At 31.8% G+C, this 22,959-nt stretch overlaps 3 protein-coding genes across 6 annotated transcripts; 2 read left to right on the top strand and 1 right to left on the bottom strand.

Annotated features, from left to right (window-relative positions):
- Positions 1-561: 561 nt before the first annotated feature.
- Positions 562-11,951, top strand: LOC110995826 (cytochrome P450 4C1). The gene is made up of 9 exons (XM_045629442.1): positions 562-1,153; positions 1,226-1,335; positions 5,547-5,637; positions 5,964-6,146; positions 7,211-7,599; positions 8,127-8,195; positions 8,558-8,723; positions 9,190-9,369; positions 11,707-11,951. Exons 1-9 carry the CDS (start codon positions 997-999, stop codon positions 11,862-11,864), a joined length of 1,503 nt encoding a protein of 500 aa, XP_045485398.1. The 5' UTR covers positions 562-996; the 3' UTR covers positions 11,865-11,951.
- Positions 11,952-12,685: 734 nt separating this feature from the next.
- LOC110995815 (glutaminase kidney isoform, mitochondrial) lies at positions 12,686-21,161 on the top strand. 4 transcript variants are annotated; one of them, XM_022263163.2, is made up of 10 exons: positions 12,686-12,876; positions 15,121-15,173; positions 16,281-16,313; positions 17,528-17,624; positions 17,750-18,110; positions 18,330-18,482; positions 18,628-18,908; positions 19,002-19,310; positions 19,518-19,672; positions 20,105-21,161. In XM_022263163.2, exons 1-10 carry the CDS (start codon positions 12,814-12,816, stop codon positions 20,460-20,462), a joined length of 1,863 nt encoding a protein of 620 aa, XP_022118855.1. In that variant the 5' UTR covers positions 12,686-12,813; the 3' UTR covers positions 20,463-21,161. The 4 variants fall into 4 exon arrangements, with proteins under 4 accessions (XP_022118855.1, XP_022118856.1, XP_022118853.1 ...); XM_022263161.2 differs by lacking the exon at positions 12,686-12,876 and adding an exon at positions 14,821-15,037; XM_022263164.2 differs by lacking the exon at positions 16,281-16,313 and having other exon boundaries at positions 12,699-12,876.
- Positions 21,162-21,454: 293 nt separating this feature from the next.
- On the bottom strand, positions 21,455-22,304 carry LOC110995816 (28S ribosomal protein S28, mitochondrial). Its single transcript, XM_022263166.2, has 2 exons — positions 21,967-22,304; positions 21,455-21,803 (listed from the first exon to the last, which is right to left on the bottom strand). Exons 1-2 carry the CDS (start codon positions 22,189-22,191, stop codon positions 21,522-21,524), a joined length of 507 nt encoding a protein of 168 aa, XP_022118858.2. The 5' UTR covers positions 22,192-22,304; the 3' UTR covers positions 21,455-21,521.
- Positions 22,305-22,959: the final 655 nt, after the last annotated feature.

The raw sequence follows: 22,959 nt of genomic DNA, 5'->3' as shown, positions 1-22,959 counted from the left end.
AGATTTTAAAATAATCCCGTCGCGAAATGAGAATATATTTTATTAGATATATTTTTATGTATTATGTTATTTCTGTATTAAATATATATCTTTTTAAAGTTTACAGCTGATATAATTTTAAAGAATTCAGAACTGGTAAAGATAAAGTTCATCCAAAGGCTTGGTATAAAATATTTGATGATATAAAATTTATTAGTAATGTAAACTTTATCTCTCTGTAGGTACATAATTTCAATAATGAGTTCCGTTAGCATATTATCAAGCAACAAGGTTTCTTTGTTGCATTAGTTCAGAAGGTTTGCCCTAAATTCTTATCATGTGCACGGAGTAAAAACAATGCCATTATCCATATCACATTAGAAAATAAGTAGTAAATATCGAAAAATTAGTTAAACGACTGTCTAATGTGTTTCGAAATTACGATTACTAGGTATAGTGTAAAACTCCCAAACTAAATTGACGTTATTAACATTTTCCACACAATATTTTGTATTATTAAAATTTTCCATCCAGTTTTATCCAATATAAAATACATAAATATATGTAGAATATAAAATAACAAGTCAAGGATAAGTTGCCTTTCACCATTCAAATGAATGAATGAATAAAAATGAATCATTACTCCGCCAATGGGTCGCAGGTGCTACCGTTATTTTTCGAACCTTAATTCTCGTTTTATAATAAACCTCTTCTCCTCACAATCAATGGAATTTACACGTTTCAAGCAGTAAGAACTTTCCCACCAGAAATTTCAATTAGTTTTATAACGGCATGGCATTTTATGACATGTAAACAGGAGTTTTCACAATATTATATTAATTAAATGTTTTATTTGAATTACGTTCAGACGGTAACATAAACAGTAATAATCAATCTACAAGTTCAAACGTACTTAAATATACTTTGTGTTATTAAATACAGCATAAATGAAGTGGGCATCGAGTACGAGTCGCGTATAAGAACGGTGTAGTTGATGTGAAACTTTTTTAAAATAAAATGTTTACAATTATATTATTCGCATTAGTTGTGATATTATGTTTGGTGGAAGTGTTCGTTAATTTTAATGAAAACGCCAGAACTATAAAGAAAATTCCAGGCTTCAAAGACGTGTTTTTCTTTGGAAATTCCACTACTGTTTTTGGATTGGATTCAAGTAAAAAGATTTTGATAGCTCTGTCGTAAGAATGCGTAGCGTAGTTTATGTTAAAAAATAATTCTGTTGCAGTCGGTTTGTTCAAATTAGGCCGGGAATGTGCTAAACAATTCAACGGAATTTTTAGATTCTACAGTTTATCCATAGCATCAGTTCATGTTTTTAATCCCAATGACGCTGAGGTATGTCCGTTTAATGTATCCTATGTGTTAGTAATTATATAATTTTCAGTTAGGATGTATCCCTCTTCGGCAAAGGCATCCTCCAAGGCTTACCATCTTTCTCTATCCTGAGATATTTGGATCGATTATTATAAAACCGCGATTTTTTTGATGTCATCGTCCCATCTAGATTTGGGTCTGCCTTTGTAGCGCTTACCTGGTGGGCTACTTTATGAAGTTACTGTTTTCGTCCACCTGTGATCTGTGAGGCATATTACATGACCCGCCCTCTTCCACTTTTTTTGTTGCTGATCTCATGTTTATTTCCTTTTTTTTTAAACACTTCGTTGCATTACATAAAAGGAAAATATTAAACATAATTTAATGACAAGCAACTGGCGGCCTTATCGCTTTAGAGCGATTTCTTCCAGACAACCACTGTGAGTAAAGGGAAAAACCACTATGAGTATATTAGATAAGGTAGACAAGAAGTGCAAAAATAGTAAAGGGAAAACAAAAAAAAAACATACTTAACAGAAACAAAAAGAAATAAAAATAAACTAAACTGATACAAGTTACATAAAACAAAACAAAAGGTAAACAGTTTTTTGTGTAGCATTTTAATGTTAAGCATGTTCCTTTCCATGCCTCGTTGTCATAATATATTTACATTGTTTTTTGCATTCATGTAAATTTCCATTTTTGGAATGCCATAGCATCATGACGTCATCAACACGATCACACATGAAATAAGGCATAAGTTCCAAATTCTCTTCTAAAGTATTATAGGCAAAAATAAATATTTCTTTACAACCTTAATATTTATTTCACGTATTTTTAACTCTTCTCCCTTTTATCTCAATCACATCTCTCGCTTCTGAATCTAATTTTTTACCGAAGTAAATATACTTTTCAACATATTACAATTCCATCTATCTGTCACTAATTAATAACAAGACATTTGTATGTAACAGTACCAAAAACAAGGTAGAAATAAGAAGATATATTTAAAAAAATGTGTTGTTAAGTATATTTTGTAGTTACATAACACTTATTAACTTCATAAAATGAAAACCAGTTAAATTATAACAATTCCCAGTCTCAACATAGTTACATTCTGTGTGGCTATTAATTTTTCAATAACATTATTGTATGACGAAGTTTGAAATGAAATAGATATTAATTTCAGGTCAATAACTTTTTGAGCACAAAACAATTTCTTATTAAGTAAATAATTTTATCTTGCCCTTTGTGACGTCGTAAGTTAAGATGTATACATAACTGTTTTGTGGTATTTATTGAACGGAGGTCAAATACTTATTTGGTTTCACTATCGAGAAAGGATACTACTAGTAATAGAAGCAAAGCGAATGAAAAATGTTTAAAAGAACGGACATGATTTGAAATTCCTCCTCTCCTTAAGAGTTCTAAAAAAAGTCCTCTACAGCCTATCTTATACCTTACTTACTATACTTACGTTAACAAAAGTTTAAAGTGGGTGATCTAAAAATATTTATTAACTAGCTGACCCGGCAGACTTCGTACTGCCTCATCGATAAATAAAAGACCTAATCATTTGTATAAAATGATTTTAAAACAAACAAAATAATTATTAATGAAAAAGCATTTATTGAATAAAGCATGAAGTTTTATTATTATTTTCGATACATCATGTTGCTTACTTAGAAATCAGAGTTTTCCTGAAATACTGGCTATTTATAAGGTTTAAATTTGGTATTCACAGACACACACAGTGAAAATACAGTCTGTTAATTAATTTAAAGCTTTCTCATAAACTATATTTTTTGTTTTGTTTTGTGGTGCGTAAATAAACAAAGAAGACGGTTTTCCGACGCGCGAACACGCGACGTATAATTGTCCATGCGCGAAACAGGGAAACTCCAAGTTGATTCCACAAACTTCTAAAGACTGTCCTTGCGATTTATTTATGGTCATCGCAAAGGCCAGACGTACTGGAAATTGTAAGCGTTTAAAATCGAATGGTAAGTCCGTTGGAATCATCGGTATCCGCGGGATCAAGACATCCTCTCCTTTGTATTTTCCTTTTATGATTGTCGCCTCAATGAAGTTATTCATCAGTCTTTTCACAGCCAGTCTTGTTCCATTGCATAGTCGAGGTTGATTAATGTTACGCAGCATGATGACAACTGATCCTACTTTTAACTGCAAATTGTGAGGTGGTAATCCAGGCAATTCCAGTGAATTTAAAAACTCAGTGGGATAGTTGATTACGTCATCCTGGTTCATTACGGTGTCGACTGATTTGAAGGAAACCAACTGTCCTGGAAGAAAATTCTGAATGGTCGCATTAAGATCCTCTACATCATTATTTTTCGCTGCTAATATTGCTCGTTCACCCAGCCAATTATGGTTATTGAACTTTTGCGCTATATCTGGGAAAACTCGCTGAATAAGCTCCACTTTTGAGTCTGTGATGTGACAGAAATCTGTAGGTAATGTGATGAATCCGGTCGAGGTGTCCACTGCAACTTTATTATTTCCAATGTCTAACAACTGCTTCGCAAACACATTAGCAGTTTCATCTTGTTGCAAAAATACTCGCATGTTAGTTGTTAAGTGGAGTGTCTTTACGTACTGCCACAAATTTGATGATTTTAGGCATGCATTTAGTTCATCAGCAACAGTTGATCGGGGAATAACTGGAAGAGTCTGACGAAAATCACCTGACAACAGAATCATGGCCCCACCGAAAATATTTTGGTTGTCACGAAGATCTTTCAACGTTCTGTCCAGTGCCTCCAGTGACCTCTTATGGGCCATTGTGCATTCATCCCAAACAATTAATTTGCATACCTGTAGGATCTTGGCCATTGCGATATTTTTGGCGATGTTGCAAATTGGTGTTTCGTCTTCTCCTCGGCATCGTAAATTGTAATTAATCAAAGTGAGAAAATTTCCCGCTCATTTAGCAGTAAAGTGTCACTATCACAAAAAAGAACACATTACTTGGAATGTCACTATCACAAAGGATCACCAAAGTAAAGAAAGTTCTCGCGCACGTAGCCACAAAGATAGATATAACGATAATATAATTTTTTCCGTGCTCTGAAATGCGACAGGATGGAATGACATATCAGTTGGTTGTCAAATCTAATGTCAAATACATATTGAGATTGCGTTCAGAATTTAACTTAAGATTTATAATTTAATTTGTCTTTATTATTATTGATTTATCTTTCGATTTCTATATAGTCTTATTAAAAAAAATATCGGACAGAGTAACAACTTAAGTTAGCTAAAATAAAAAAATAATCGGACAGAGTAACAACTGAAGTTAGCTAAAATTGTGTTTATTTATGTACTATGTATTTTGAGACTATGCAATTTTGTCGCGTTCGAGATTCACTGTCACTTTTTTTGAGTTTCAGAACGCGATATTAGGTCCTCCAACGCGCACGCGAATTTGAACTTTATGCAGCGGTAATAAATTACAAATTGACTCTCCATTTTATTTAGAAAACGTTTGTATGGGAAATAGAAATATGCTGTTTTGAGGATTTTCCCGGCAATTATTCGAATTTTTCTCACCTTTTAAACCTTCCCTAGACCTCCACGAATAATTCAAGACCAAGATAAGATAAATCCGTTCAGCCGTTCTCGAGTTTTAGCGAGACTAACGAACAGCGATTGATTTTTATATATATAGATTTAAAAACATGCTGTTCCTGCACCAATAGGTTGCTGATCTAATTTTACATATATTGTTATTTTTTGTTTTATAATACAAAGTGTTGTATTTGATATATATCTCACACACTGTTTTATTGTTTTTTTTTTATTACTCTTTGTATGTATGTATAATATTCTACGGTTTCGATATTTCTAAGTATATGAGGAAAATGTATACTAACATTAAAATAATAAACCTGTATAGTAGTTTTATTCTAAGAGTACATTGTCTTCATATAATTATTTAACTAATGTATACAAATATTATAAAATCTATTTTAAAGAGTATGTGTGGAGTTTCTTGTCCATTCTTCTCCAACGAAAGTACCTTTTGAAAGAGGCAACTAGAAGCATCTGTATATTTTATTTAACGTTCAAAAGAATAAATGATTTGATATTATACTATCAAAATTAAAGTGTTCTAAAATTATTATATTACCGAAATTGTTTTTTTTTATAAATTATATCAATCCTATCTCCAAATAAATACGGTATACCAAATGATTCATATTGATTTTCAGATTGTCATGTCAACTATGAAGCATCATGAGAAAAGTATTGTTTATAAATTTTTCAAACCATGGCTTCATGACGGTTTATTGGTAAGCAAAGGTACAAATTTGTGTCAATGTTTAATTGTTTTTCACACATTAATACAAATTAAAATTGTTTGCTCTATGGTTGCCCGAGACGTTAAGTACTATGGCTATTTTCTTTAAATAGCGTAATACTAAATATTATTTAAGAATGTCCCATCAAAAATGTGAAATGTGAATCTAGAAAAGTTATGAAAAGTAACCGAGATTTATATGCATGTTTTTTTTAAACTAGTATTTACAGGCTGTTGCGTATTGCTTCGTAACGATAAAAAAATTTAATGAGCAACAATTTTAAAACATGTATCATCTTAATATGTATCATTAACTATATTTTTCAAGGATCAAAATGGCAAGAACGAAGAAAAATTCTTACGTCAGCATTTCATTTCAACATTTTGCGCAAATATTTTCTCACAATTGAAGAAAATAGCCAGAAGCTGGTGAATGTAATGGGCGAAATCAGTGGTGAATCCGTTGATATCGTTCCAATATTGAGCGAATATACTCTTAATTCTATAAGTGGTAGGTTAGTTTTTAATACATAACATATACATATGTTACACGTGATATTTAATTAAAACAGGGCATTTCGAATAGTAAATAATACGTGCAATAAATCTATAAAAATATTTATATTACATATTTTATCAGTCACAGACAATGTAATGATTTGTTAAGTGATCAACACTGACTTATTTAGTATAATACATTAAATTCTATTTAACAACATCGTGTATAGCAGATAGCTACTTAAGCTACTTTTTGTGCATAAGTATAGTAAAAATCTATTATAACAACATCGAAGGTCCTACTTATTTTGGTCGTAAAACCGACAGTCGTATTAGCCTATGACGTTGTTATTAAGTACGTATAATGCTTATTATTGAACGTATTATTATTAATTTACTCATGTATATAATAAAAGTACATTTTATTTAATACACATGAAAAGTATCACAGCTATAGAAAAAGTTGTTATTGGCATTCAGCACCTTTTGTCTTCAGTCACCGTAACCACGCACGATGTAAAGCACGCGAAACGACTGATAATTTAAAGTTATGTTAATCTTGTTCAATAATGAGATTTCAAAATCCTATTACACCTTGGTTCATTGGTTGTAGTAGAGATGTAACATTTGATGGTTAAAACACAAATTTAATAAATTCATTAAATTCCTTAAATTCAATTAGCAAAGTCAATTGGGTGTTGTTTACTTTTGCGATCTTAATGACTTTAGTATGCCAGATATGGAAAGGGCATACTGCCCTCACCTAATCAAATGTTTACAATACGGCTGGTCGTTCTAACAAATATAATTCTTCCAAAATATCAGTTAAATGTAGTCGCTTACTGAGATATGTTGTAGTAAGCGATTTCGTCAAAAAAATGTCAAATGTCGCGATTTATGATGTCGGATAACGGTTTTGACTGTTAAATTATAAAATTGTAGGTTTATTTGTGTGTGAGTAAAGAATATAATATTACGTCAAGTACCTAAAATCACGGTATCAATCTCATCTATTATGTTACACATAATAATGTTTTTATCTTTTTCTTTTATTTATAAGGTTTTTCTATTTTACAGAAAGTGCAATGGGGGTAGAGCTTGATAACGACCCCATGTATTCAGGACTCACATATAAGAACGCAGTATACGAAACAATTAAAATTTTTCTCCATCGTTTCATTCGAATTTACCTTTATCCAGATTTTTTGTTTAACTTAAGTCCTAGTGGCATCAGACAGGTGCGATATTTATCGACCATTCATACGTTTATCAGAAATGTTATTAATAAAAGGAAACAAAATTTTCAAAATAATGAAATAGAAAGCGACTCCTTAGCTGACAGTGATCAGTACGTTTATAAGAAGAAAACACGAGCAGCAATGTTAGATTTGCTGATCTCAGCTGAGAAGGAAGGTTTGATTGACGAAGACGGGATTTTAGAAGAAGTTAACACATTCATGTTTGAGGTAAAATCTCAGTATGATTAATATTAAGTGAACATAAACCCGCTATATGTGACAATTAATTACTGAAATCCTACATTAATCATCTTCATTCAATTACAAAGCTGGGTGGGCTGGCAACATTTGCAATCGAATTTATATTGATTTGAATCGATATTTATTTTTAAGAGCTCACACTCATTATTATCAATTAATATTTTCTTAGCAAGAGGCAGTTAAAGTTATAAATATGTATTTGCATCATTTATTTGTATGAATTAGCATAGTCAAATTAGATTCAGATTGATATCAAGTAATTAATCTATAACAGATAAAATCCAGATAACAAAGCGAAATCCACTGTAGACATGTTAATTAATAATTTAATTTCGAAAATGATAAAATAATATTTGATCCGGGAGGAATTCTAATTTCATTAATGTTTGGCAAATCGAACAACCAAAATTATATTCTGCTCGAATTTTTATCACACTTATCCAATAGAGGATTGATTTGCATCTGGTTATAAATATAAATAAATTATATTTCAGGGTCATGATACAACAGCGGCCGGGTTGACATTTTGTTTAATGACATTAGCCGAGAATCAAGATGTTCAGGTAAACATAAATAATAATAACTCTGTGGCACTACCACCCAATATGAGCCTTGATCCGAGATTGTGACCGTTTCTTGCATTATTTTCTTCTGAAGTAAAGTAGGTCTTAAACAATTTGTGCCCCACACATGTTTAAGACCTACTTTACTTTTACTTTACAGAAGTATTATAATAAAATGTATATATATATATATAATTATATATATATATAATTATAGTACTTATATCCTTAAAAATAAAAAATAAACCTGGGTCTAGGACATGAAATTGTTTTCGTGATTTTTACTGCTGTACGAGTTGGTTGTGCCCATAGAACGTCTTGCTCATGAGCACCGCCAGTTGCATTGATTTATTTATTTTCAGGAAAAAATTTATCAAGAATTGCAAAGTATATTTAACGGAAGGGAAGATGTAACATTAGAAGATTTCACAATGATGAATTATTTGGACCGATGCATAAAAGAAAGTATGCGATTGTACCCGCCTGTTCCGTTCATTAGTCGCACTTTGAGTGAAACAGTTAAATTGAGTAAGTATTTTTTTTAATAACAAGTATGTGTAATTGTCTGAAAACTCAAGATGTGAATTTCTTTAAACTGAATTGTATCTAACTTGATCTTTCACTGACCACAATATTACGTTAATAAATTCGATTGGTACGTGGTCTCATAATATATACCAGAGACAATTCCAAAACGCTTTGTTTTAAAATAATATAAAAATAATTTCGTTATTTATAATAACTAGTACAGATGCATTCTTTTATTTACGCTATTAACGCTTCTATTATTTTCTAATAAAAGAGTTCTTTTATTGAAAATCAAATTCAATCTAAATACTTTTTACGGTTTAAATGTGGAAAGCTAAGTGACTTTTAATTTATGTTTGTTATTATGTATGTTTTAAAAGTTAGAATAGTAGTATAGAGACTTAAAATAAACCCCACGTTTTCAGTAACGTTTTATATGTTACGATATCTACTAAAACATTTTCAGGTAACTACACAGTGCCTGTAGGAACTATGTGTCACATTCACATATACGACATACATCGTCAGGAAAGCTTATTCAAGAACGCTGAAAAATTCGATCCTGACCGTTTCCTGCCTGAAAACAGTGTTGGACGACATCCTTACTCTTACGTCCCCTTCAGTGCAGGACCTAGAAATTGTATAGGTAGGTTAATTTTTTTAGTTATGAAACTTGGCAAGATCTAGGTAGGGGAAAGTTCGCACATTAACAATAACAACCAGCCTAATTACGACTTTTGAGCAACTGCGCCCATAACCTAAGTACGAACTAAAACTTCCAATAGCAACGTTTAGGTAAGCAAGTTCGATGTAGTTCTCTCAATATCTGTAGCGTTCATTTAGCAACCCTTGAATTGCGTTGGACGGATGTAGAGTTACTGTTCTTATAGTAAGTAGTAGTAAGTTTACTGTTCTTATACGTAAATATGATGTCGAAAATCATCATTGTGGCGGTAATGTCAAATGAGTATGTAGTGGGTGAGTAAGTAATAATGTATTAAAAAATGTGAGCCGTAACGGGACGCCTGGCAGATGTGAAACATCGACATTATTTTGTAAAAGTAATATGCAGAAAAGCACAGACTGTGATAGGAACCAGGTGAAAGAAAGAAAGAAGAAAGAAAGAAATAACTTTATTAGACACAAAATACATTAATGTTTCTATAAAGTAGTGTGCACTGGCCCCCACACTAGGATTCCCTGTGTTGTGGGCAGCCAGTCTCTTCCTTTTACATCTAAACGTTATTTAAATAATTAATTTTACTTAACAAATTTATATCTCTACTATTTTTGTACAATAATAATGTTTTCTGTATCAGTATAGGACAGCGTAACAAGATAGGTATTGTTTGAGTTTTTTAGTAAAAGTATGTAAAGGTAAATTTGTCATAATGATAAAATAAAATATTACGATTTTTTTTCCAGATAACGATGACTATTTGTTGAATAAACATTATTTTCATTAAATATTTTTAATGTGAAATTTACTACTGCATTTAGACTGTATATCATATAGCGAGGCGACGCGTCGCCACGGCATGCGTCGCCACGCCAGAAATCGGTTTTACGTGCGGCTATAGATGTTTCACATCAAAAATACAATAATCTTTATAAAGGAATTGCCCAGTATATAATATGGAGAATATTTGTTTCCGTATAAAACTAATACAATTGGTTGCTATTAGGTACGTCTCAAGGTATTATTATAAAAATACTTTTTAAGGTTCACTTAATTTGAGATAAAGCTATAAAACATATTTTAATGTTTAAAGAACTTTATTTCTCATTACAAAAACAGAAATATTTTATTTACATGAGAAACTTAATATTAATATGTATATATATTATATACGAGCGAGATACACGTCGCCATTAGCCGTAACAATTTTAGTCAGCTATGTTCATTCTAACATGCATCTTTAATGCCTTTTTGAATTTGTCAAACACTCTAATATTGCGAATTTGAGATGGTAATTGGTTAAATAATTGCACACCCTCATACCTAATAGATTTCTTCAAATAATTTGTACGCGGCTTCGGTAAGATAAGCAAACTCGCTCGACGAGTATTGCGTGTCGTTGTGTGTTTGATTTTTTTAAACGACAAGCAACTATGGATAGAGTTATTTAAAATTTTTTTTATCAAAATACAGGTGCTATATACATACAGTTGTTTAATTGTCATAATTTTGGTTTCTTGGTAGATTTTATTAGTCGGTGTTAAAAAATTGTATCTAAATAATGATTTTATTAATTTATTTTGTAGTGTTTGTAAGTTAGAAATTATGTTTTTACATGCCGTACCCCATATTTCAATTAGATATATGAAATGTGGCTTGACTAAACAATTATAAATTAAATGACGTACGGATTGAGGAATACATTTTGATATTGACCAAAATCTGCCTATAAGTGATTTTAGTTTGGTAATTATGTGTGATATATGAAAGTTCCACTTTATATATGTATCTATTCTAAGACCCAAATATTTTTCCCATTTTTTGTTAGTGATTTCAACGTCTTTAACTTTTAACGGTTGAAACATAGGAATGATTTTATTTTTTGCTCTGAATATTACATAAGATGTTTTTGAGATATTTATGGTTAGCAGATTTTGTTGAAACCAAGAATATAGAGAATTTAGGTCTGACTGAGCTCGAGCAACCATAGTCTGGATATTTATACCGAAATAAAATAAGCAGGTGTCATCAGCGTAGAGAGTGATTTGGCCATGTAAACCGAGCTCGTGAATGTTATTAATATATATTAAAAATAACAGTGGACCCAGTATAGACCCTTGTGGGACGCCGCATGTTACTGGTATTTCTGAGCTTTGAGCATTACCTATTTTGACTATCTGGGTTCTGTTTGATATTTTAGTTAAAACTATACAATTTTCTAGGGTACAGTTATACCCGGCACCCCAAGCGGGTCCGCCTTGATTTTTCCCTGCGATTTTAACCTATAATCATTACTAATTTCAGGTCAAAAGTTCGCAATGATGGAAATGAAGTCAGCGCTATCAGCTTTAGTGAAAAAGTACAAGCTGTTGCCAGTCACAACATCGAAAGACCTTGAGTTTACAGCTGATTTAGTTTTACGAAATTCAAAACCTATATATCTTAAGTTTATTAAACGATAATGATGATTTACCAGATTGCTATATTCTATTATAAAATATTGTTTAAAACTAAGTACCTATTGTAGCCGTATATTGAAATAAAATATTCCAGTACTAATACCTTTTTTATAATTTGGATTATGTTTAAATTTTAACACTATATAATAATGTATGTGATCAGGTTTCTGTATTTACATACTTGATCTTAAACTCTTATTGAATTTTACCGTACACAAGCAAGTGTTAATTGTGTACATAGAAAGAAAAGTTTAAGCTGGGATTCGCACCCACGTCCACAAGTCTGTGATCCGCCCGCCTAATCTCTGCACAGACGTCTACATTGTTTGTACAAAGTATTTGGCTATTTTGATTTTTTTTAATATATTAATAATATTTTGTACAAAAAACAATGTTTAAATCAAATAGCATTGACGCGTACATTGTACATACTGGCAGTTTTGCTATGCTAAAAACTTTTTTAAAAATAAATAAATTTATATTATACACGGACATCGATACAAATGTCGTTTAACAAATTCATAGATGGAACCTCAGTAGAAGTAAAAGTTTTGTTAATTAGATTAGAGGTAGACCATTTATTGCCATTTTTGCTCAGCATATAAAGACATTTACTACATGCATTAATATCCCTACTTAGTATATCAGACATTATGTTGTGTTTCGCATTAATATAACAGTGAAACAATGGCACGTGAAATAAAGACACAATATATTCGTTTATTTTTACAGGCGCTTAGTAGGCGCACAATACAACGCTCTGAAATATTGTCCATGAAGATTCATTCGTTGACTAATATTCGAACTATTTATAGATTCGCACAACATATTACATATCTTGGCGCTCATACACCACTATATTTATATGTGACTGGCTGAAAGCTTCAGTTGATTGAGATTGTGGTACTCCGCCTGTTCCATCGCAGGTGTTTTGTGAACTTAATTTTCACGCATGCGTTACGTTCCAAAGTGTAGTTTTGAAGAGTTCGTTATGGCTTCGGACAGTAACTTTGAGGTACAATAACCGATTATACTTATTTTCTTTTATAAGTCCGCAACCCGCAACCCGCAACCCGCTATTTAATTATAGAATTTTTGGATTACTACATAACAGTTAACATGCTTCATATTGTCGGAACTATATGTGAGCCTCCTGCCCGTTTGCCCCCTGTTCTATAAAAAAAAACAAAAAAATACTATTTCGTGTAACTATGTAACTATGTTTCTATGATAATAAATTATTTTTTTAATAAATAATAACTACGGTAAAATTATTAATTACAAAAATATTATGTCTGCAAATTGAATCGTGTTTTTAATTGCTGTAAAATTTCTAATTTTACTAAATGAAACATCTCCGTCCAATCTTATATTACGAAATTTGGCAAATTTTATTTCAACAATATTTCCTAATAATTCACGACAGGCTCTAAAAATTATCATTTTTAACACCAAATATCTTATATGAATTCTTAATTTACACTAAACTAAGATTAAATATAAATATATATAATTTTATACATAGCAAAGCAGAAATGTATATATAAAACGTATTGTATGTATTGTGAAAATTATTAAATAATAATAAGAATAGCTGGTACTCAAATAATCAAAAGAATTTCAAAAAAAAATACATCTACGTTTCAATGTGTGTGTTGACGGTGAATGTGTGTCTGAAGGTCGACGTTCATCGGTTTTGAATGAAATGTCTTATTACTGCAACTTCCAACGTTGATCCCATTAAATATGTCAACCATATGGATAAAATAATTATCTATACTGTAGTTTTAAGTCGAGCAACCTAAACCTGAATTCTGCGAAGTTGGCTTTAACGATGAACTTCCAAGGAACCAGGCAACAACAACCACCGGCACAAAATTTCATTGGGATGTGAAAGTCAATACTAGAGATGCACTTCGCTGGCATGGGCAGCTTTTGGGGCGAAAAAAATGGAGAGACAATGCGGGGTCCACTCTCTATAGCACACAAAAGAAAGATCTTTAATCAGTGCGTCATTTCTTTAGACACTGACTTGTTAATTATGGCTCCGAAACCATAACGCTCATACAACGCACAGCGGGCGATGGAGCGTGCAACTGCATTCGTGAAAATACCGGCTTGAGCGACTTAGTAAGGGCTGTCGCAATATTTAAGTGGCGGCGGACAGATCGCATAGCGCGCATGGGTGGTAACCAATGGACCCAGGCAGTCTCCTTGAATGGACACCTCGACAGCACAAAAGACTCCGCGGCCGCCCACTGAGTAGGTGAAGTGACGGCATTAATAAAGAGGTTGAGAGTGAATGCAGAGCTTACTGGAAGAAAATGGAGTTAATGATTCAACCTTAAAAGTCTAAACTTTTAAAGTAAGAAATGGCTATTGATCTGTTTTATTTTTTGTAATCGATAACGATAAACTATGTGGCCTTTATAAAAACTTTAGCAATATTATGTCTACTGTGTATACAGATAAAGAAGTTACTTAATAAATTTGATTGTTTTATTACATTATAACAGAAAATGGAATAATCATTGTCAAAATAAATAAAAAGCAAATCATCAAACAATTCTACAACAGAAATAGCAAATTAATTAGAAGTAGCCTGCCCAGCACTAGTCCCAGGGCCTTTTATCAACTAGATAATCAAAGAGGAGAGGGAATGAACATAATGCACTGTCGTTTCGTTTCACATTCTCAGTCCCAAACCGTCGCTTCTGGAATACGTTTAGTAATAGGTGGGTTTTTAGGTTGAATGAGAAGTAAATATTGGATTTTTTTATAAGCTTATGTTTAAGAGATGAAATATTGGTAGTCCAGAAATAAACTTATATAGACCAATTTATCTAAACGTGACTTAAACACACCTACACAATTACTTATTAAAATATTTGATTAACACGTAAAGGCGCGTCATAAGAGTAAATAAATTAGATAAACGTGAAAATCACTATTCTATTGAAATCGCAAGTTGGACCGACTCAGTTCGCGCATGCGCGTCGGCTAGGAGCTTACGCACCGTCAGTGTCCCTCATTTTTCGAAACAGCCTTCCGCAATGAATACGCGTCAACTTCGGAAAATTGCCGTAGCCGCAAAATCATTACAGAAACAACAATCTTCATGTATCTGTAAGCGTAATTACAGCCAAGTAAGACCCGTTTATGTAATAGAAAGACCTGTAAGTGTTCCTTTTCCATCATTTATGTGCCCCTAAGTATCTAAACCTTGACCAATATAGTGATTTTAAACCTTTTATTTCAGAAATGGAGAAATTCTGCACAAAGTTTCTACGCTGCTCAATCCATCGATGCAAGGTTAGTTGATACACAATACTCAGACACTTCAATTACATTGCAATATAGAATGATAAAAAATAATCACTCATATCAAGAATTCTATTGAAAATAAATTAATTTTAATGACCCACATCGACTCCTATTGATCTCGTAATATGACCGTATTGATATAACAGGCGCCGGCAGCAAATCTGTCTCACCCTTGACATTTAAAATTTCACTATAACGTTTAACAATACATAATCAGGTAGAAACATAGGATGTTATACGTAACACAAAATTATGAATCTTAAGATAAGATAAGGCGCTTCAACTTTTAGTAACAGTTTAAACTGCAGTATATTTCTCGTGTAGGAACGAAATAACGTACCTATAATAAATTATTTAGGTACTCATTTGAAAACGGCCTTTTCGAAAACTGTTAAAATCGTAACAAACTTCACACTTCATAATAATAAAGTAGTGAAAAGGGAATTTAATATTCAAAGAAAACACTTTTTTAACGGATTAAAGTTATGTATTATTGTAAACTTATAATTATTTAAACATAATTTAAATTAAACCGACGTTTCGCGTGCTTTAAAGCGTGCGTGGTCACGGTGACCAACTGAATTTAATATTTTATCATATGCTATAATTATAAATTAATACATTTTCAAGACTGAAAATTATTATTACAAGATACATTGCTATCTAGCAAGATAAGCACCGTCTCGTTACTTCAGAAATTATTCACGTAAATTAAGAAAAAAATAAAATCATGTTTTCAATATTATCAGGTTTAAATGAAAAAAATATTATGCGATAATATTTCTATAAATATTATCACGCATATTCATTAATACTCAAATTTAATAATAACAATAACTTTATTTATTACAAAATGGTTGTAACAAATTTCATATATCGGTAGTCCCCACACCGACTCATCATCACCATCCACCACCGTATTGTGGGTACCTAGAAAACAATTATTCAGTGGTACAGTGGTGGTTAGAACAGTTTTTTTAAGTGTTAGCACTATGTCTAGACATTAAGTATGCGAATCTATGTGTATGCGAAAAATTATTTTGTATTTTGGATTGTTGAAATTTAACTACGCTATTCTCAATTTTCATGCTGCAGATTCTACTCATTCGTTCACAACATAGATCCTGCGTAAGTATGAGTGTTGCATGACTTGAACAAAGCTACTTTAAAAATTATGCTAAGGTTTTGCATGCATATAAAACACAGTACCTATATATAGACATTCCGGTTATTTTTCGTACATTTACAGTTTCAGCGTCAAATAAATATTGTAATATATATATCGACGAATTTTAATTGATTTTTGTGTTTGTAATTATAAACCTGAATAAATTCGACAATATGTCACTATTTATTTACATAAAAAAAGCACTTACAAGCTTCAAAATACACAGACAGACGTCTGTTTTATCGATTTTAATCTTAGACTTATATCGATTTCCTTCATCGTAGTAATTATAACAAATATAAAGGAGTTATCAATAATGCACAGCCTTAGTCCAAACGCACTTCTTCAGGTTTGAGAGTCGCACGCATTACCACTAGGCTAGCACTGCTGTGTACATAGTACATTTCCTATTTATATTAATAACAAATGTGTTGACGTGTGCTCAGTTATAGATGCTTCGATTATAATTGGAATCTTAAATATTTGCATCGCAATAAATATGTAGCGAGAATGTTCTTGTGAAGTGTTTTCATAATAAAGGCTATAATTTTTCACGTCTACAAATAAGCAACATGAAATTTATAAAATTGGTCTGGTAAAAGTTAGAGAACTCATGAGAGACATGCAAGGAGTTTTGATATTGTTAATACATTTAAATATTTATTTGCTATAAATGTCAGCTTAGAATACTAAAACCTAACATATAACATTTAGGATTAGGTATTAATACATTTTCGGTGATAAATGTTTCTATAATAATATTCCGTGCACACATTCGACTTCGGATTGGATACAGATTGGAAAGTCGGTTAAAAAAATTAACATTAAACCCGGACGAATATAATCAAATCGTATTACGAATTATGACCGTATACAGTCACCGGAAAGGTTGTTAATCTTAGTTAATTTGTGAAAATTTAGTTTTATGTTGCCTAAAGAATGTGTAAATTAATATTGATATTTTGGCTAAAACCCAACATTGTCAGGTGATGTTGACTGTTACAACTACGTTGCGGACACACCCGCCTACGTCACTTGTAATCACTTCGACAACACAATGTATTCGTGATCATGGAATTTACTGTAGATAAGATTAACGCTTCACTTGTATACTGTCTAGAATGTGAGTTTCCATTAAGAATCTTGTATAATTTTTATTATACCATTTACACAGGGTAAAAGAAGGATCACACAAAAATGCTGATGATGTGCTGTTTGACATGTTCAAGAATGAGGATACAGGACTACTACCCGTTGGAAAGTTCTTGGCTGTATGTTAAATTCACTGTTTTTTTATCAATGCTTAATGTACTGCATTCAGATCATTAGAGTGGTGCGTTTCTGGACCCATAACACAGAAAATAACAGTCTACCATAATAGTTTTTTTAATCGCAGGCTCTGCGAACCACCGGAATAAAAAAGAATGACCCAAGAGTTAAAGAAGTTATGCACAATCTGTACAAAGTACATAAAGAATCTAACTTCGAAGGAGGATCGCCAGAGACACTCAAGTTAGATAAAAAGAGATTCAAAGAAGTCATTGCGCCAAACATAGTGTTAATAACACGCGCATTTAGAAGTCAGTTCGTTATCCCCGATTTTCAAGATTTTATTAAAGATATTGAAGAAATGTACTGGACAGCAAAAAGTATTACGGATGGAAAAGTAGCCAGTTACATTCCACAACTGGCTAGAGCTAATTCAGACAATTGGGGAGTTAGTGTTTGCACAATTGATGGACAAAGGTTTTCGATAGGTGAGTAGTAATTATTAATAACGTTGGAAAGAAAACGTAATTTCATTAGGATGATCACAGATAAGCCTAATCTTGACCGAGTTAAACCACTTAAGTGGTTTACATATAACAAAATTAAAAGAAAATAACAAGTTTTTATAAAGTTGTTTTTTTTTAATATGTTGAGAAACATGCTCGTACCTAATACCAATCATCGTTAACATGTAATGACATTTTCAGGAGATGTAAATGTGCCATTCACTCTACAATCTTGTAGCAAGCCGTTAACATATGCAATGGCACTTGAGACCCTTGGCCCCGACGTCGTTCATCAATATGTTGGCACCGAACCAAGCGGCAGAAACTTCAATGAACTGGTTTTAGATCATAACAGTAAGTCATTTAAAAATATAAATATTCAAGAATTATCTTAAACACGTTCCGTTATTGCACGTAAACCTATACTTAGTTTTAATAACTATTACATACAACACTTAAGTACCTACATTCGTGATTTACATAAAGTACAACTTTTCAGTGAAGCCGCACAATCCCATGATTAACGCGGGGGCAATATTAGTCTGCTCATTACTAAAGACTTTGGATAAGCCTGAAATGACCTTGGCGGAAAAATTTGACTACGTTATGTCTTTCTTCAGCCGTCTGGCTGGCCATGAAGTTTTGGGCTTCAATAACGCGGTATTTCTGTCGGAGCGTGAAGCAGCCGATAGGAATTACGCGCTAGGATTTTACATGCGAGAGCACAAATGTTATCCCGATAAGACTAATTTACGAGAATGTATGGATTTCTATTTTCAGGTATTGCTTTACAATTTAATGAATCTTTGTGAATGGAATACAGTAATTAATTACTATATTATTTTAATTTTCTAACTCGATCTTACATTGCAGTGCTGCTCTATGGAAGCTAATTGCGATATAATGACGATTATGGCTGCAACATTGGCTAATGGAGGAATCTGCCCTATTACGGATGAGAAAGTCCTAAGGCCTGATTCAGTGCGAAATGTTCTATCACTTATGCACAGTTGTGGAATGTACGACTATTCAGGACAATTTGCCTTTAAAGTAGGACTACCAGCGAAGTCAGGAGTTTCTGGTGCTATGCTTATAGTGGTACCAAATGTTATGGGTATATGCACATGGTCGCCACCGCTTGATCCTTTAGGAAACAGTTGCAGGGGCTTGCAGTTTTGTGAGGTGTGTTATATTTTATAATAAAGATAAAGAAATAAACTTAAGTATCTAGGGTTTCCCTATATATGATTCCCTATATAAGTGTATATAAAATCCAGTTAGCTCCGCCGCACATGGCCGTCAAAGCAGGAGAAACGTAACAAATACCTTTGCATTGTAAAATGCACAATATAAATTGATTATTCTTTAATTTTTGAATTACCTTTTCAGGAGCTTATTAAGCGGTTCAATTTCCATAAATACGATAACATTCGGTATGCCAGTCATAAGAAAGACCCTCGGCGTTACAAATTCGAATCCACAGGACTTAGTATTGTTAATTTGTTATTCTCTGCTGCAAGTGGAGATTTAAGTGCACTAAGGAGGTATGTATAGTCTATATTTAAATGTTATATATTATGCGAAAAAAAGTTGTATAATTAATAAATTTTTGTCAGAACATCAAACCAATCTAAAGAACCCGAGCAGGTGACCCCATCTCCAGACAAAGACAATTTACAGTAACCCAAGTAATGATTGTCATGCTTAGAAACTCGTTATGCTATTAAATTAGATACTTACGATCCATCATCACAAGCATATCAATATTTTCTTGCTAATAAACACATCACGATTGTATTACTAGGTCCTACCAACATTGTCGAATTACTTTAAGTTACGTCGCTTGGAAGGAAACTTATATTTTATTTCTCACTAAGTTTACTTGCAGTAAAGTATTAGTATTATGTTATTTTGCCACTGCTTAGCTCCAAGTATCACCTTTATTTTATCTGATCTAACATATTTCTGTAATTTAGACAACATCTTTCCGGCATGGACATGACGCTATCTGATTACGACGGACGTACAGCATTACACCTTGCTGCTGCTGAAGGGCATCAGGCATGTGTGGAATTCCTCCTGGCTCAATGTAATGTACCCCACGACCCCCAGGACCGTTGGGGCAGCCGACCCCTTAATGAGGCGGAGACTTTTGGACACACATCTGTAGTGGAGTACTTGAAAGAATGGGAAATAACTCACCCGCTTGGAATGGAGCCCAAACCCTCATCTTCAGTTGATGACATTTTGGATGTCCAACCTCAAGCTGATGATCCTGTTAACGATCCAAGCATCCAAGAGATAGTGAAAAGAAATGGCGATAAAGTAAATTAAAATACATAATGTGGAATCATTGATTCAAATAAAAAAGTATATTTTGGTGTTACCTATAGTAGATACCAGATATTGTGTATATTTAAGCATGCAGAAATTACAATTTGGCTTGCATTTACCAGTGAAACACCTTTTTAAAATTACTTAAAACCTTGTATACTAGGTTTGTTAAATTTATATAAAACACTAGAAAAATAAATTATTGTATGTGGTCAATGTTAAATGAATACAAACTTACTGAATGAAATAAAAAAAGCAGCTGTCAATTATGTCATATTAAAAGTTTGATTGATTTTAACACAAAAGGTTAAATTTATGATTAATTGTAATATCCAATTACTAAATGATCTAGTTTCATATGTTGTGTACTACACATTATCTATGATTATAGAAGAAATTGCTTATATAAGCTGTGATATTAATTTTAATCTCAATACATAATTACTTGCTTACTACATATTTCAATAAAATATGTTTTGTCCAATAATAACATGAGACATTCCATGAAATATGTCATTTATCATATTTCTCTCAGAAAAATTAACAATTTGTTACTGGAATGTTAAATATTTTAATGTAACTTTTATCTCAAAATATATGACAATAATATTTCTAGTAATAATTCTATGTGTGTTAACTGAATTATGATTAAGTAGGTATATTGTCCCGTTCAATATGTCAATTAAAGTTGAAAAAGTGGGTGGTTGTATCATTTACATGTAAATCAAAAAATTATAAAATGCATTTTATTTTAGAAAGCAAATGTTGTATAATAACTGCGAGCGGAGCCTAACCCTAAACTTGACAATTTTAAAACAATATGATTTCATCTTATAATTGAAACATTTTTTTTATGAAAATGCCACAAATTTAAAAAAGGCATCAGAGGATAAGAAAACATTTTCTATTACGGCCAGAAATAATATTTTGTTGCTTTTCAAACACTAAAAGGGACCTTAAAACAAATATTCAGGGTATTGTGTAATAAGCAATTTAAATAATAGTTAATATTTATTACTAGAACTAACAACAATTACAAATTTATTTAAAAGTTATACACTATTTGTTCCTTTCACCAGGTTTAATAGGACTTGATACAATACCAAGTAACTTACAATCAGCTTCTAGTAGAGTTAAATCAGTACTGGAGCCAAGAAATCTAGATGATAACTCAAGATCTTTAATTAGTAATCGTACTCTTGCCCCTCTCACATATTCTTCAGCTCTTGTAGATGGTCGATTACACACACAATGAAACTTCCAACCAAAATCGATATACAGGTCATCCTCTACAACATGAAATATTTTACCCACAACGATCTTCCCTACGGGGTCACCAAGCTAAAAATAAATCATACCAATTAGCATAATTTTAATAAATGAAATGGTATAAAATAGATTGATTCTTACTCTTACTGTAATACTTTATAAGGCTTAATTAAATTCTAGTGATATAAATTACTCCCTATTTAAAGTCCTAGGAAACAACCTAAATTATGCTTACATCAATAAGTTTTGAATTCCGGAGAAGCGATGCAAATGTAGGCGGAGGGCCACTGGTTTCCTCAAGAATATGGCTTTGTTTTTCGAAGGCTTTTGCAAATCCACCAAGTTTTTCTTGAGACGTATCAAGAGTTTGAGAAGTCATTATTTTAGTAGTGCTTAGATTACGCGTAATTGGCAAATTCAACTGTTTTAAATTTCTAGTCAAGGGAAGCAACCACGCCATTATTAAGTTAGTATTCGGTTTTTATTTTAAACTTTATTTTATTTTATGAGAATTTAAATAAATTTTGTAAACATTAGTTTAACCTCACAAGATTTTTTTTTAATTTTTTTTTAACCTCACAAGACAGACAAGACCGTGTTCCACAGATGAGTTTTGGGATTTCTAATACTTATCTCCATAGAAAAATTGTTGTTACATAAGTAGGTAGGTTACCTATTCTTCTATGCTATATTCTATACAAACTTACGAGGGGGTCTAGTCAAGACAGCTTAACAGTAGTGTATATAGTAGTATTAGTTACTTCCATTTAAAAGTAGTTTTCTGAAGACTGAAATTCGAACATATTATTTATATTGTATCTTTTATTACTACATTGCATGTAAGTTAATTAAATTATTCTTTAATTTGCAAAATACTTTATGTGACTTGTTTACTAAAGATACTTGTTTCTTGTAAACATCATTAGCCATTTCATATTGCTTATTAAATCATAAAGTAAAATATTAAATCACATCATTTAATATTAATTGCAGATGTTAAAGCAGACGCTAATGAACATATAAATATGTTATTGTAATTATATTAGAAACTAATGACTATATATTATATTAGAAGATATTGACTTAAATTTATCAACTCAAGTTAGATTTATGCTTCATGAACTTTGGAAATATCAAATCGAGTGAACGATAATTAATAGTAAGCAGCAATTTTCTTTAATTATTCATCACCTACTAAGTTAATATTGAAGTAATTGAGTTAATGAAA

This window comes from Pieris rapae, chromosome 1 (genome assembly GCF_905147795.1).
Source record: "Pieris rapae chromosome 1, ilPieRapa1.1, whole genome shotgun sequence".
Classification (NCBI taxonomy): domain Eukaryota; kingdom Metazoa; phylum Arthropoda; class Insecta; order Lepidoptera; family Pieridae; genus Pieris; species Pieris rapae.
This window is presented reverse-complemented; position numbering and strand designations above follow the sequence as displayed.

Coding starts and splice junctions, on each gene's coding strand:
- LOC110995826 (XM_045629442.1), top strand. CDS start 997: ATGTTTACAATTATATTATTCGCATTAGTTGTGATATTATGTTTGGTG. Junction 8,196..8,557: donor CCGAGAATCAAGATGTTCAG/GTAAACATAAAT, acceptor ATTTATTTTCAG/GAAAAAATTTATCAAGAATT. Junction 9,370..11,706: donor AGGACCTAGAAATTGTATAG/GTAGGTTAATTT, acceptor TACTAATTTCAG/GTCAAAAGTTCGCAATGATG.
- LOC110995816 (XM_022263166.2), bottom strand. CDS start 22,191: ATGGCGTGGTTGCTTCCCTTGACTAGAAATTTAAAACAGTTGAATTTG. Junction 21,804..21,966: donor GGAATTCAAAACTTATTGAT/GTAAGCATAATT, acceptor ATTTATTTTTAG/CTTGGTGACCCCGTAGGGAA.
- LOC110995815 (XM_022263161.2), top strand. CDS start 14,915: ATGAATACGCGTCAACTTCGGAAAATTGCCGTAGCCGCAAAATCATTA. Junction 16,314..17,527: donor GTTCACAACATAGATCCTGC/GTAAGTATGAGT, acceptor CCATTTACACAG/GGTAAAAGAAGGATCACACA. Junction 18,483..18,627: donor ACTGGTTTTAGATCATAACA/GTAAGTCATTTA, acceptor ACAACTTTTCAG/TGAAGCCGCACAATCCCATG.